Below are 15989 nucleotides of genomic sequence, written 5' to 3'. Positions count from 1 at the left end.
TCAGAGTGACATGAGGGACCAGTCGTGTTGGAGTGAGATTTCGGTCTTTCAAGAGTGAGTTTTCACCTTTCTAGGAGTGAAAGTGTGCATGTGTTTTTCCCTTTCACTCCCAAAAGAGGTGAAAATTCACTCTTTAAAGACGGAAATATCCCTCCATCAGGATGGTACCTCATCTCACTCTAAGAGGAGCGTGATGAGGTACCAGATAAGCTCCTTTGAATTTACAGAGTGTATGAAAATATAATTAAAACTGTTTAAATACTATGCTTAAATTTTCACACTTTGGACACCTCGACCGTATGACTTTTTTACAGCAAGTTCCTACGGTCGACCTTGTGATTCAAATTCAACAGTGTGAAGGTGATTTCACATTGTTTTCCACACTGTGAACACACAGTGGTATGCACTGTAGGGCACTTTATTCTTTTGAGAAGAATAAAATTTCAGTTAGAATTGAAAAAAATGTACTAATGAATATATAATTGATTAAAGACGAACATGACACATATTTTTAATTATCATCTTTATATGATTTTAATAAGCATTGTCAGGAAGTAACCTTTGTAAATTATATTTATATATTCAATGTAAAAAATACATTTCATGACTACCACATTGGTATGCATAATTATAAAAAAATGCAATTTTAGAATAGATGAAAGATTCTAACTTAAAATAGAACATAAAATTGCTTTTAGCGTCAATTGTTGTTAGAATCAATTCAATAATTTGGACAAATCACCCTTATTACAAACTGAATATTTCACATATATTCTTACCAGAGAATGTTCAATGTACAAGACGATTCCATTCAAATGCATGAAATACACTCTGCTTACTTTCGTTTTTAAAACTCCTTGAACAAGTATTTATTAATAAACAACTAATTCTGTCGAATGATAATACGTATGTTATATTATTTTTTCATGCAAAGTAAGACTAATAAACCACTTTTATGTATATACTTGTATTGTACAATGAATGTAAGACGCGTTGTAGGAAAGAGCAATGACAATAATCGGTAACACAAGAATAGGGGCATGTGTTCCACTACAAAGTATCAAATATTGAACGAAATTCAAACGCAAAACGTAAATATAAGCTATGAGCTTCATTAGAAACAAGTGAACTATTATATAAAATTTCAATTTATGTTGTATTATTATAATTTAACGCTGGATGATTTTTCCCCTATAAAGGCTTTAGATAAGTTTTACTACATGCGTTTTGTCTTGTTTGTATTCTTTATTGAGAAATTACATATTAAGTGTAAGAAATTGAACCAACAATCGTTTTTATACCGATTTATATATATTTTACATTATATGATTTTACTAAGCATGACCAGGAAGGAAAACACCGTCGTTTTGTTAATGGTAGTAAGAAAATGACATGTAAGTATCATAAATATATATATACATATACAAAGAAAGATTTTATGATGACATACTTTTGTAAGCATGAATATGAGAATTTCATAACGTAAATATATTATGATTACAAAATTAATGACAAAAAGGTTTTATTATAATATCATTTTATAAACATGAGGACATATACGAATATCTACCCTAACAAATAACAATAGTATCTAATTTGTATGCAGGATTAGGGAATAACGTATATATGCAAAGTGATGCCAATGAACGAACTTATCTTTACACATTACAATGCCACTTTTGCACATGCCTCGATTTGTTTTATAAACATTAAGACCAATATTTAGTTTTGGTTATGCCCCGAAACTGCATGTCACTATTCCATTTCATTACAAAGTTATATTAATGCAGGTACCCCAAACGATTGGTGTGTGAAGAAAATAGATTAAGATGAGTTTTTGTAATGGGATAAATTGACCGGATTTTATGTTAGAATATATTTTTTATCGAAGCACGATAACAAAAATATATATCTGCGTATTTTCCGGTTGTTTATAATTAAACTCTCTCTAAAGTATGGACTGGGCTGAAATGTCAGGATATAATATTTGCCCGTAACTTTCTAATATCCAATTTGTACATTTGTAAAGTACATGTTTAAAGAGTTGTTTTTTATCTAAAGATACCGAAAGAGGACGCAAGATGCCAAAGAGGCCGAGTGGTCTAAGGCGCCTGGCTATACATGAAAAGCCCGGAGTTCAATTCCCGGCCGCGCCACCTATGCCGTGAGCAAGGTATTTAATCTGCAATGCTCTTTTATCCAAATAAATTGAAATGCTATATAACTGGGTGTGCACTTGGTTAAAAAAAATGGACATGTCATGAATTGTAATGGTTTAAGAAAACATCCAATGAGCACTACATTTTTTTGTAAGTTTCGAATGGTGCATGATAGTCAAATATAATTATTTAACTTTTTACCAATTGAAAGCATTAGACAGAACTATCACATTGGCTGTCACCCGCTTACTACAGAAACTTAAAAAAGTGTGTAGGCAATGAAATATACAAATTAAAAAAATACAACTTCTGTGAAAAAAAATGAATGTACGTAAGATTTACAATTAGTTGAACTATGTGCTTGTTAAAACTTATTTATATTCTCTTTTTCCAAAAAAACTAAACAAAAACTAAATTGTTTTTAATGAAAAAAATTCAATAATTTTGAATTGACATCAAAAGATGCTATACTGTGAAAATGATTATAACTAAAAAAACAGAAGGTTCTGGTTTTGTTAGGATATACATTATTTGTTAGCTAAGTAAATCCAGTGAAATAATATTAGATATATACCAAGTCACATAAAAATGCACTAGAATATGAACATTCGTAGCCATATAATGAGAGGTTGCAATTGATATATGCAGATCATTTCTTCTTATTTAAGAAAAAAGTGTTCAAAACAATAGGCATGAACGAAATAACTACTCTTCTTAAACATGTAAGACACGTTGGCTTAGAAAAGGAAGTATATGGCCATAAGCTTAGGCATGAATATAGTTTAATTTACTCTGCATAATAGTTGCTATAGAAACCTTAAGAGTATACAATAAAATTTTTCTTTCTATTTTACAGCAGGAAAATCTCAAGTTTAATCTTTAAAGAAAGAAAATAGAAGAAATATGTAATAACAAGTATTGTAATGTAAACTCAAGCGCGTTCTTTGTATTTGTTTATATTGTAGATAGATATCAAAATATTCCACACTATTCAGTGAAGCCTGTTATAGGTTCAGAAACCATTTTTCCTGTAAGAAATGAAAGCAAACAACTATAACAAAAAGACTACACATTATTAGCAAGCATACTGGGTAAAGAATAGGAAACGTAACTTCATTCGTAATGTTTTCTTTTTTTGTAGTCAAACCAAAAAAAAATAGCAGTATATACACAAACATAAACTAATCACATGACTGCAATTTCAATTAAAAATCGATTGAAAATATTATATAGCATTCTGAATCTTGTTTTTTTTTCTCATTCGAAGTTATATCACTTATATTTACATAAATATTAAACTCCACACAAATTTTTAATTTATTTAGATTATTTCCAAATATCTACATGATAGCTTGTACATGCTTGCATGAGTATTTTCACATTCTCGAAAAAATATATTTATCATGCTCATAAAATGGACATCTGTTAAGTCATACATATATACACAAACCTTTATTTTTAACTGTCTGTAAAATGATAATACATCTAGTTACCATGGTTACTGGGATTTATGTATAGACTTTCCCTGTGTTGGCTTATAACACGATAAACATTATAATAATGTATAGGAATCCACAGGCGGGGTCACAGAAGGGAGGGGGCTGGATCGACCGCTTCTAATGATTATTCAAGTAGAGAAAACAGAAAGAAGAGAATAGGGAAAGAGGAAGACATGCGAAGAAATAATAATCACGAAATTGCCGACAATGAAGACAAAAGCTTGATTTGTGTTTATTTTGTGATTTGTCTTATATATTTAGTTGTGGGATGATTGGTTTAACGATTTATTTTCTATTTTAAATGACATACTAGCATTTTAAATAAAGTTGCCCCCCCCCAATTTCCTCCTTGTTTTGTATTGTACTCTGTTTAGATAAGTTTCTTTCATGTACTTATTGTTTATGTCACGCTGCACCCATCACAAGCTGTGATTTCCTAGTTGCTACCTCCATTGTTTTGTTCAAGTTTATAAAATGTAGTGTTGCTTTTATCATTGGAAAATAAATGTACTTCATTCATTCCTCTATTATTCAAATGAGAAAAAATTGGGTCACCTTAATTGACCTATCAAGTTTGTTTGCTTATATGCAAACTTGTATTGGGATAAATGATGATGAAATAGTGAATCGCATTTTGTACCTTTATCACATGTCATATGCAAGTAAACAGAAAATAGTACCTAAATTCCATCCATGTTGGTTCGGAAATTATCTCGGCATAAAATTTTGTTTCCATTAAACATGAATTGTATTTCCAGTGTTAAGAAATCATTATTATAAATGAAGGACTACATTTTTGGTAAGTTTTGAATGGTGCATCACCTTCGAAAAAATTCAACTTTTTTTCCAATTGAAAGCATTAGACAAAACTATCCCATTACTGTCAAGCACTTACTACCATGACTACAGAAACTTAAAAAATGTGTAGACAATGAAATATACAAATGAAAAAATACAACTTCTGTGACATAAAATGAATGTACGTAAGATTTATAACTAGTTGAACTGTGTTAAAATATTTTTATATTCGCTTTTTACTAAGCAAAAACAAAACTAAACAAAAACTTAATTGTTTTTAATGAAACACTTACTATAATTTGGAATTGACAACACAAGTTTCTATACAGTGCGTCCCAGAATAAACGAAACCGAGATTTAGCGATCATTTATCATAACTTAATCATAAATAGAATAGACAAATGACCTACCAATTTAAAGCTTAGAATCTCCTCTTTCATCTGATATTACTTAGGTTATTTCTTATTCACGCATGAGTGAGCAAAAACAATTTGAAGAAAGGATACCAAAAACTCATTTGGCGGGGGTTATATGGGTTTCAAAAAGAAAACCACATTTCTGAAAAGTTCAATATCTGCTCTTTAATTTGGTACCAAAATTACAAAAAAATGGTCAAGAAATAAAAAAGTTCTGTTCATTTGAAATAAGGCTTGTATTTCCATAATTTCATGAGATAAACGTGTTTTCACCGGTTTCCCACAGAAGCTTTCGCATGGGGAACAAAAGATTTAATGCTTGGCTGATCGTCAACAAAACAGAGTGTCGAGAGAGTTTGAAAGCCATCCTGGAGAACCTCTTCATTTTTATGAAATTATTGAAATTCAAGCCTTATTTCAAATGACCAGAACTTTGTTATTTCGTGACCATTTTCTGTAATTTAGGTATCAAATTAAAGAGAAGATATTGAACTTTTCAAAAATGTGGTTTTCTTTTTGAAACCCAGATACCCCCCGCCAAATGAGTTTTTGATATCCTTTCTTCAAATTGCATTTGCTCACTCATGCGTGAATGAGAAATAATGTAAGTAATATCAGATGAAAGAGGAGATTCTAAGCTTTAAATTGATAGGTCATTTGTCTATTTTATTTATGATTAAGTAATGATAAATGATCGCTAAATCTCGGTTTCGTTTTTTCTGGGACGCACTGTACTATGTAAATGATATATAATTATAAAAAACAGAAGTTTATATTTTTTAAGGATATATATTATTATTTAGCTAAGTAAACCCAATGAAATGATATTAGATATATACCACTCAGATAAAAATGCACTAGAATATAAACTTTCGTAGCCATATAATATAAGGTTACACTTGATATGCTGATCATTTCTTTTTATTAAAAAATGTCTTAAAAACACTAGGTATGAACGAAATAATTTTTCTTCTTGAACATTTTAGACACGTTCGCTTATAAAAGGAATCATATGACCAGAACCTTAGGCATGAATACAGAATAATTTACTCTGCATAATAGTTGGCACAGAAACCTTAAGAGTATACAAAAAAATCCCTTCTATTTTACAACAGGAAAATTACAAGTTTAATCTTAAAAAGAAAATAGAAGAAATATATAATAACGCGTTCTATGTATTTGTTTATTTATTGCTGAATTATTCCACACTCTTCAGTCAAGCCTGTCATAGGTTCAGAAATAATAATTTTTCCTGTAAGAAATGAAAGCAAACAACTATAAAATAAAAAACAATATATTATTAGCAAGCATATACTGAGTAAAAATATGAAACGTAACTTCATTCGTACAAACTTTTTTTTTCATTTTGAGAAAATGTAGTAAACCCCCCCAAAAAAAAAATTGAGCAGTATATACATAAACATACCACATGACCTAAATTTCAATTAAAAAATCGATTGAAAAATATGATATAGCATTCTGAATCTTGTTTTTTTCTTATTCGAAGGTCTATCACTTATATTTATATGAATATTAAACTCCACACAAATTTTCAATTTATTTAGATTATTTCTTAATATTTACATGATTGCTTGTACATGCTTGCATGAGTATTATCACATTCTCGAAAAAAAATATTATTTCTGCTCATAAAATAGACATCTGTTAAGTCATGTATATACAAACCGTTATTTGTAACTTGTATCTGTAAAATGATAATACATCTAGTTACCATGGTTACTGGGATTTATGTATAGACTTTCCATGTGTTGGTTTATAACACGATAAACATAAGATATAAGAATTCACAGGCGGGGTCGCAGAAGGAGGGGGCTGGATCGACAGCTTCTAATAATTATTCAAGTAGAGAAAACAGAAAGAAGAGAAGGGGGAAAGAGGAAGACATGCGAAGAAAGAAAAATCACGAAATTGCCGACAATGAAGACAAAAGCTTGATTTGTGTGTTTATTTTGTGATTTGCCTTATATAATTAGTTGTGGGATGTTTGGTTTACCGATTTATTTTCTATTTCAAATGACATACTAGTATTTCAAATAAAGTTGCTCTGCCCCCCCCCCCATTTTTCTTCCAACACATACTGGGTAAAGAATTTGAAACGTAACTTCATTCGAACAATTTTTTTTAAACATGTAGTCAAACCCCCAAAAAATTAGCAGTATATACAGAAACATAAACTTATCACTTGACTGCAATTTCATTCAAGAAATCGATTGAAAAAATATGATATAGCATTCTGAATCTAGTTTTTTTTCTCATTCGAAGTTCTATCACTTATGTATTTATATAAATATTTAACTCCACACAAATTTTCAATTTATTTAGATTATTATTTCAATATTTACATGATAGCTTTTACATGTTTGCATGATCATTATCACATTCTCGAAAAAAAATTGCTCATTAAATGGACATCATTAATATACAAAGCGTTATTTTTAACTTGTGTCTGTAAAATAATACATCTAGTTACCATGGTTACTGGGATTTATGAATATACTTTCCCTGGGTAATCTTACAACACGATGAAAATTACAATTAGATATAACAAACTGAATTAAATATGGAATACCGTTCACAGGCGGGGTCGAAGGAGGGGGGGGGCTGGATCGACAGCTCCTTATGATAATTCAAGTAGAGAAAGCAGAAAGAATAGAAGGGAAAGGAGGAAGAAAGTTGACGAAAGGAAAAATAACGAAATTGCCGACAATGAAGAGAAATGCGTGATTTGTGTGTCTACATATACCTCTATTATTCAACTGAGGAAAAAAAGTTACCATGGGGTCACCTTGCCTTATCAGGTTTGTTTGCGTAAATGAAAAATTTTAAAGCACTATATATTATGATAAAATACTGAATCGTATTTTGTACCTATAACGCATGTCATATGCAAGTAAACAGAAAATAATACCTAAATTCCATCCATGTTGGTTTAGAAATAATCTCGGCATATAATTTTTGTATCTATTGAAATGAATTGTAATTCAAGTGTTCAAAAACCATTATAGTAAATGAAGGGAATTAATATATTCACATCCATTTTAAAGCTTTAAAGTTTACTTAAAGGTGTGGATGACTGAAATCGACTTGTTCCTAATTAGAGTGTAGGCGTTTTATTTGATTCAGTCTTGATATTACTAACATTAAATTTTAAGATTGTATGTTTTCCAAAGTAAGATCCTAAATAGATTTTAATGGTTGTTTTAAAGTTACTTTTGAAAACATTTACATTAGATGTGAAATACAAATATTTAGTTCCCTTGTGAAATAATGGAGGTGCAAATTTAGTAGACAAAGTGAAGGACGTGAATCAACGGGTATAATAAGTATTTGAGAAGTGGAGGCTGTTGCCTACCAGCCCCGGAATCGACATCGAATTCTATTTCGGCCATTTGACTGGTTTCAAGATTGGAGTAAGTAGGCCTACTAATGATGCTATCGGTAAGGGATTCAGGTATGTTCTGTGTTGTAGTGGGTTTACCAGGCACGCGAGGTGGCCACTGGAAGTCATTGCACTTTGCACCACTGACGTTTGACGTCACTTCATGTGAACAGCAAGAGAAAGCAGTGTCATGAAGAAGACAAAACGTACCACAGGTTTCCCGCCCTATATCTGAGATGTCATCAAGGACATTAAGCTTTTCGTCATTTTGGTAACATGATAGTGAGGTTCCTACACTTCCAGTGGTGGCTCGACATCGTACTTCTCCATAAGCGCAGTTGTCATTTAAAGTAATGAAGCAATTTGCTGATCCAGGTGGAACAGTTACAGCGACCTCCTTCTTAATAACTTCATGTCTTATGTCTCCTAGCTTGTACCAGATTGCAGTGAATATGTATCTATCCTGGTCTACAGTATCAACATCATCTATGAATAGATTTACGCAGGGAGCTGTGTCTAAGCCTGTGACAGATGTCGTAAATCTTGAAGACTGCGTTGAGCTTTTGAACCCATCTATCACATGTATTCCATTGACGCAAAATGGCCGATTTTGCGATTCGAACCGAACTGTAAAATATGGGGTGCCTTGGGATGTATCATTAGTGGACCAAGGCAAATGGAATGGGACTACACCCTGACTACCTGCTTGCAGGGTCACCTCTTCGGTAAGGTCGCTGCCTGCTACGTGAACTGGACATTCTGCAAGAATGATGGCGAAAGCTAACAGCGCCTGCAGGAGAGTTTCAACGATCAGCAGAGCTGAAGGGGGTCGACCTTTCCATGTTTTTCGAAATTTCGACTAGAGAATAACATAATAAAAAAACAAAATAGTGTTTAGAAGCATTCCCTTGAAGATCATTTAAAATCATCATCATATACATGTATGAACATTATTATTTGCAAGACACAAGAATAGTTTAACAAGCCTGAAAGTCTCTAAAGTTTATATGTTAATACAAAAGAATCATACACTTAAAAAAAAACTTAATGCAGCCAAGTCTCGGAACACCTGTCATCTTACTGCACTGTATCGATGTATTATGTAAAGTTGCATTGTGTAGTTACTGAAAATTAGTATTTGGTGTATGTAACCATACAAATTTATTGTAATAAATATGTTTTCCCTTTTTTTTGACAGATCTGATCTGTAAAAGTGTTGAAAAATTATATAAAAAAGTCTTTCCTGTTATAATACTTTAAATAATGATTCGGATATATCTTTCTGCAAAATCTGTTTTCTATTTTTCTTCTGTAAAATCTTTTGTTTTTTTCTAACAGTGTAGGGAATGCAAGAGAGACAAAAATAAATTCAATGTCAAATTTCAAAGTGCCAACATACATGTACATGAGAATTGATATTCCTATACCAGTTAGTTGCACACAATATTCACAGTAAAATGTTTTCACTACGTCATCGATTACAAATATCAGGCTTTTATTGTTTACGTAATCATGAATTTGTTCTGATGAGAAGGAAAATGGTTACTGTAAGATAATTACAATATCGTTATTTTTCGTTGAGACAAATGTGTCTAATCAAAGTTTGCTAGTAAGGAGTGGATAACCTACCAAGAATTTCAATCCAGCGTTGCCAGAAGTTGCTTCTATGTAGGACAGGTGTTTTTTGTAGTAGACAGCTTGATGACCAGTTGATGAAGGTTTTGATCTTAGGGTTCTAAGTTAGAAATGTATAAGTATAAACTGGTAAAAGGAAATTATTCAGATGAACATTAAAAAGCCCCAAATAATTTAGCTATCAATAGTAAAATGAATGAAAGTGTGGATAATTTAAAGGAGAATGAAACTATTGGAACAACATAACTTGTGTAAAAACAGAAAAATCAAAGAAACAGATCAACGAAAGTCACAGATAAATCGGACAAATAATGAGAAAGTTATGAGCATCTGAATATTGCAATCACTAATGTTATGAAGATAGCAAATTGGCAATGCGACAAAGATGTGTGATGTCACTTGTAAACAACTCTCCCCATTACTTTAGTATATATTTCACTGGAATTGCCTCTTTTATCACATCTATCCATAGATCATGTGTTCTTTCTACATGAGGGCATGTAATACATACTTTTTAAGAATACATCATGGATAAAGAGTTTGTATCATCATAAGAAAAAGCAAAAAGAGACATTTTGAGGGTATTTTTAATTGTCCACCAAAGGGAAAGTTTACCATAAACAGAAACAGAACAGAAACAAAAAGGCATACGTCGGAGAGTGTATCAATACTGTATGGAATTCTGTGCTTATTTTGCTAATTTCTCAGCAATTACGCATTTTCTCCAGAGCCATTTGACACCTATTCTTATTTTATTTACTCATTCACTTTGGTGTTCATTTTATTGGATTCTGTTCGAACTCATTCATTCTGCAAAGTGAAAAGGGCGCAGTAAACCTCTACATATATGTATATTATAAATATTAATCAAAATTTACATTATACAAATTAAATGAGAACCAGTCCTTATCGGAAGAGTCTATACTTTCAATGCTCAGTAAGATGTTCTAAGGGTTTACACAGTTTACATTTTGTTCCTAGTGGAGATTTTAGTGGAGTTTTGTTCTAATGTAATTACTACAGAAATATTACCTGTTTGACTCTGACGAAGCTCCATGAATGACACGATCATTTCTTGCAGTGATCAGACTTGGAGGGTTCTGTGAAAGAAAATAAATAATGTAAGCATTTTACGAAGATATGAACAGAAAAGAGTCATGACCAGAAAGTTGTGTAAATTTCAAGAAAAATAATTAAGATTACGACATGAATTGGGATAAGTATCCCACATTTACATTTATTAAGTTGAAAATAGTATTTTTCATTATTGGATTTATTTACTTGTTACGACTACCAGTAAAACACAGTCTCTCGTAAATTCAAATATGATTTCATTTAATAACACACATAAAAAGTGATTACTAGTTTCAAAATGATTTTTTGTTATCCAAGCCTATACCCTAAACGAATATGACCTGCCATCCAGAAGCCAATATAAAGACATGGTGAATATTCTCTGTAAATAGTCAAAATATAAATTTGTCTCCGAAGAGAAAAATTGAGCTCATCTCAATGAATATTTGTTATCTCACATGGTGTCAACATTTGAAGATAAAAAGCAAGATTCAAAACTTTCTTTTACACCATTTTTTACGCTTTGTTTTCACCAATATTGCACATTGTGCACAACTAATGTTAGAGTCAATCTTGTTTTCTCCATATTTTTTAAACATTGTTTTCTCCATATCTTTTAAGCTCTCATTGAATGAATGAGACGTGACATTAAATAGTTGTATGAATAAATGTTAAAAAGTTAGATACCAATTTGAAGCCTAGAATAGGCCTTATCAAGGTGAATAGAAATTTCAAACCCAATTTCGGCGGCTCATATTTGGTTTTGGGGTTGCTAGTCACATATTGATTCTAAAAAATAACGATAACTACTCACTCTGGTTTGTCTAATCTCTTTAGTTGGGAGATGCCATCTCGACCATGGGTCTTCTGAATCCTGCTCAGTGGTCATAGAGTTGTTCAGGGTTTGTAGAAATGGTGGAGCAAATCCGCTGTATTGCCATTTCTGAGGTCCGAGCGAGACAGGGCGGCTTATATCATTGGCTCGGTTGTATTGTTTCCTAGTCATGCTGTTTTGTACTGCGTCAATGTCATCCTGGGATGAACCATGTTCAGATTTCTCAGGAAATTTCGATTGGGCACCATAGAAAGGATTTGGCTCCAGATTGGCGCGACCCTCAACTTTATGAGCCACAGTGCTCGACGAGAGTTCAGCACACATCTCCTCTTTTATGCCAGCTTGGATGAAAGCATTGTCATCATAGATATTATGAACGTGTAGTTTGGATTGTTCTGCAAGTGTTGCAGATTCTGCTTGGATTGCAGTCCGATGACCTTTATGTTGTTGATTTCGTGACGCAATTTGAGCAAAGGTGTCAGTACTCAATATTCCTTGTATTCGACGAGTAGAATGAGCTGTGTTTGGCGACGCCTGTATCGAAGTTATACCATCCATATCCTTCATGAGTGTACCACGCACTGACAGATACTTGACTATCTGTAGGTGGCCTTCTTGTTGAGCGGCTTGAAGTGGTGTCCATCCATCTTGATCTTGATGATTTACATCAGCATTGTTGAGAAGTAAAAATTCTACCACATCGATGTTACCGTTGTAACATGCTGCATGGAGCGGAGACTTGCCGCTTTCAGTCCCTTTGTTTACACTAAATCCTTTGGAAATGAGGAATTTCACTAGGTCGATATGGTCGTATTGTGTTGCGATGTAAAGTGGAGACATACCATCATAACTTAGGTAGTTGGCTCCTTTAGCAATGAGAAATTTAACAACTTTCAATTGCCCTTCAATGATTGCTGTGTTCAGTGGTGTCAGTCCATTTCTGTCTGTCTTGTTTACATCAGAGCCTTGCTGAATGAAATACTCAATGATTTCAATGTTACCGATACGGGAAGCAGCGTGGAGAGCAATCATCCCTTCGTCATCTACCTCATTGACGTCAGCATCATTGGATACCAAGAATTGGACGATATCTAGATGACCTGCTTGTGTTGCAATATAGAGTGGGGTCATTCCTGCATACCTGTTCTGCTTGGCTCCTTTATCTATGAGATATTTGACCGCTTCTAGATGACCATATTGGATAGCAGCACTAAATGGTGTCCAACCTTTAGAATCAGCCTTGTTCACATCACACCCTTGTTGAATGAGATATTCCATGATCTTCATATTACCGCTGAGAACAGCTCCATGTAAAGGGATCCACCCAATATCATCTTCTTCATTCACCTCAGCACCAATGGAAATGAAGAATGTCACGATATCTAAATGACCGTATTCAGCTGCAGCAAAGAGTGGGGTCATTCCATCATATTTGTTCTGCTTGGCTCCTTTATCTATGAGATATTTGACAGCTTCTATGTGGCCTTTTTTAATAGCAGCATTCAATGGCGTCCAACCCATTGGATCGGCCTTGTTCACATTGGAGCCTTGTTGAATGAGGTACTCCATGACTTCAATGTTACCATTAATAGCAGCTGCATGTAGAGGAATACGCCCGTTATCATCTTCTTCATTCACATCAGCGCCATTGGAAATGAAGAATTTCACGATATCTAAGTGACCGAATTGAGCTGCAGCATAGAGTGGGGTCATTCCATCATACCTGTTCTGCTTGGCTCCTTTATCTATGAGATATTTGACAGCTTCTAGATGACCGTATTGAATGGCAGCATTGAATGGTGTCCAACCCGTTTTACTAGCCTTGTTCTTATCTGATCCTTGTTGAATGAGATACTCCATGATCTTCATATTACCACTGATAGCAGCACCGTGAAGAGGAATCCTCCCATTATCGTCAACTTCATTCACATCAGCTCCATTGGAAATAAAGTATTTCACGATATCTAAATGACCGAATTGAGCTGCAGCATAGAGTGGGGACATTCCACCATATCTATTCTTATTTGCTCCCATTTCCATGAGATATTTGACAGCTTCTAGATGCCCTTTCTCAACAGCAGCATTGAATGGTGTCCATCCCTTTGAATCACCTTTGTTCACATCTGACTCTTGTTGAATGAGATACTCAATGATCTTAATATTACCACTGCAAGCAGCTCCGTGAAAAGGAATCCTCCCATTATCATCTTCTTCATTCACATCAGCTCCATTGGAAATGAAGTATTCCACGATATCTAAATGACCGAATTGAGCTGCAGCATAGAGTGGGGTCATTCCATCATACATGTTCTGCTTGGCTCCCTTTTCTATGAGATATTTGACAGCTTCTAGATGACCTTCTTGAATAGCAGCATTGAATGGTGTCCATCCCGTTAGATCAGCCTTGTTCACATCAGAACCTTGTTGGATGAGATACTCCATGATCTTCATATTACCACTGATAGCAGCACCGTGAAGAGGAATCATCCCATTATCATTTTCTTCATTCACATCAGCTCCGTTTGAGATGAAGAATTCCACGATATCTATATGACCAATTTCAGCTGCAAAATAGAGAGGGGTTATTCCATCATATCTGTTCTGCCTGGCTCCTTTTTCTATGAGATATTTGACAACTTCTAGATGGCTTTCTTGAATAGCAGCATTGAATGGTGTCCATCCCGTTTGATCAGCTTTGTTCACATCAGAACCTTGTTGGATGAGATACTCCATGATCTTCATATTACCACTGATAGCAGCACCGTGAAGAGGAATCATCCCATCATCATCTTCTTCATTCACATCAGCACCGTTTGAGATGAAGAATTCCACGATATCTATATGACCAAATTCAGCTGCAAAATAGAGAGGGGTTATTCCATCATATCTGTTCTGCCTGGCTCCTTTTTCTATGAGATATTTGACAACTTCTAGATGGCTTTCTTGAATAGCAGCATTGAATGGTGTCCATCCCGTTTGATCAGCTTTGTTCACATCAGAACCTTGTTGGATGAGATACTCCATGATCTTCATATTACCACTGATAGCAGCACCGTGAAGAGGAATATTCCCACTTTCTTTCTCTTCATTCACATCACCTCCGTTTGAAATGAAGAAATCCACGATATCTAAATGACCGAATTTAGCTGCAGCATAGAGAGGGGTCATTCCATCATATCTGTTCTGCCTGGCTCCTTTTTCTATGAGATATTTGACAACTTCTAGATGGCTTTCTTGAATAGCAGCATTGAATGGTGTCCATCCCGTTTGATCAGCTTTGTTCACATCAGAACCTTGTTGGATGAGATACTCCATGATCTTCATATTACCACTGATAGCAGCACCGTGAAGAGGAATATTCCCACTTTCATTCTCTTCATTCACATCACCTCCGTTTGAAATGAAGAAATCCACGATATCTAAATTACCGAATTTAGCTGCAGCATAGAGAGGGGTCATTCCATTATATCTGTTCTGCTTGGCTCCTTTATCTATGAGATATTTGACAGCTTCTAGATGACCGTATTGAATAGCAGCATTGAATGGTGTCCAACCCTTTGGATTAGCCTTGTTCACATCAGACCCTTCTTGGGTGAGATACTCCATGATCTTCATATTACCACTGATAGCAGCACCGTAAAGAGGAATCCTCCCATTATCATGTTCTTCATTCACATCAGCTCCATTGGAAATAAAGAATTTCACGATATCTAGATGACCGAATTGAGCTGCAGCATAGAGTGGGGTCATTCCATCATATCTGTTCTGATTGGCTCCTTTATCTATGAGATATTTGACAGCTTCTAGATGCCCGAATTGAATGGCAGCATTGAATGGCGTCACACCCTTTGGATCACATTTGTTCACATCAGAACCTTGTTGAATGAGATACTCCATGATCTTCATATTACCACTGATAGCAGCACCGTGAAGAGGAATCCTCCCATTATCATCTTCTTCATTCACATCAGCTCCATTGGAAATGAAGAATTTCACGATATCTAAATGACCGAATTGAGCTGCAGCATAGAGTGGGGTCATTCCATCATATCTGTTCTGCTTGGCTCCTTTCTCTATGAGATATTTGACAGCTTCTAGATGCCCGAATTGAATGGCAGCATTGAATGGCGTCACACCCTTTGGATCACATTTGTTCACATCAGAACCTTGTTG

At 34.1% G+C, this 15989-nt stretch overlaps 2 protein-coding genes across 2 annotated transcripts; both read right to left on the bottom strand.

The window, feature by feature from the left end:
* Positions 1-8174: 8174 nt before the first annotated feature.
* Positions 8175-9386, bottom strand: LOC121412859. The gene is made up of 2 exons (XM_041605621.1): positions 9354-9386; positions 8175-9131 (listed from the first exon to the last, which is right to left on the bottom strand). The coding sequence occupies exons 1-2, from the start codon at positions 9384-9386 to the stop codon at positions 8175-8177; spliced, it is 990 nt and encodes a 329-aa protein (XP_041461555.1).
* Positions 9387-11753: 2367 nt separating this feature from the next.
* On the bottom strand, positions 11754-15713 carry LOC121412858 (serine/threonine-protein phosphatase 6 regulatory ankyrin repeat subunit A-like). The gene has a single exon (XM_041605620.1). The coding sequence runs from the start codon at positions 15711-15713 to the stop codon at positions 11754-11756; it is 3960 nt and encodes a 1319-aa protein (XP_041461554.1).
* Positions 15714-15989: the final 276 nt, after the last annotated feature.

The sequence above is a fragment of the Lytechinus variegatus genome, chromosome 4, assembly GCF_018143015.1.
Source record: "Lytechinus variegatus isolate NC3 chromosome 4, Lvar_3.0, whole genome shotgun sequence".
Lineage (NCBI taxonomy): Eukaryota > Metazoa > Echinodermata > Echinoidea > Temnopleuroida > Toxopneustidae > Lytechinus > Lytechinus variegatus.
Note: the sequence above shows the minus strand (reverse complement) of the source record. Positions and strands in the feature narration are given on the sequence as shown.

Bases quoted from the DNA above. Each gene is read 5' to 3' on its own strand.
- LOC121412859 (XM_041605621.1), bottom strand. From the start codon at position 9,386: ATGCAACTTTACATAATACATCGATACAGTGCA. The intron at 9,132-9,353 runs GTAAGATGACAG...GTTATTCTCTAG, and splicing joins TAATACATCGATACAGTGCA to TCGAAATTTCGAAAAACATG.
- LOC121412858 (XM_041605620.1), bottom strand. From the start codon at position 15,713: ATGGAGTATCTCATTCAACAAGGTTCTGATGTGAACAAATGTGATCCA.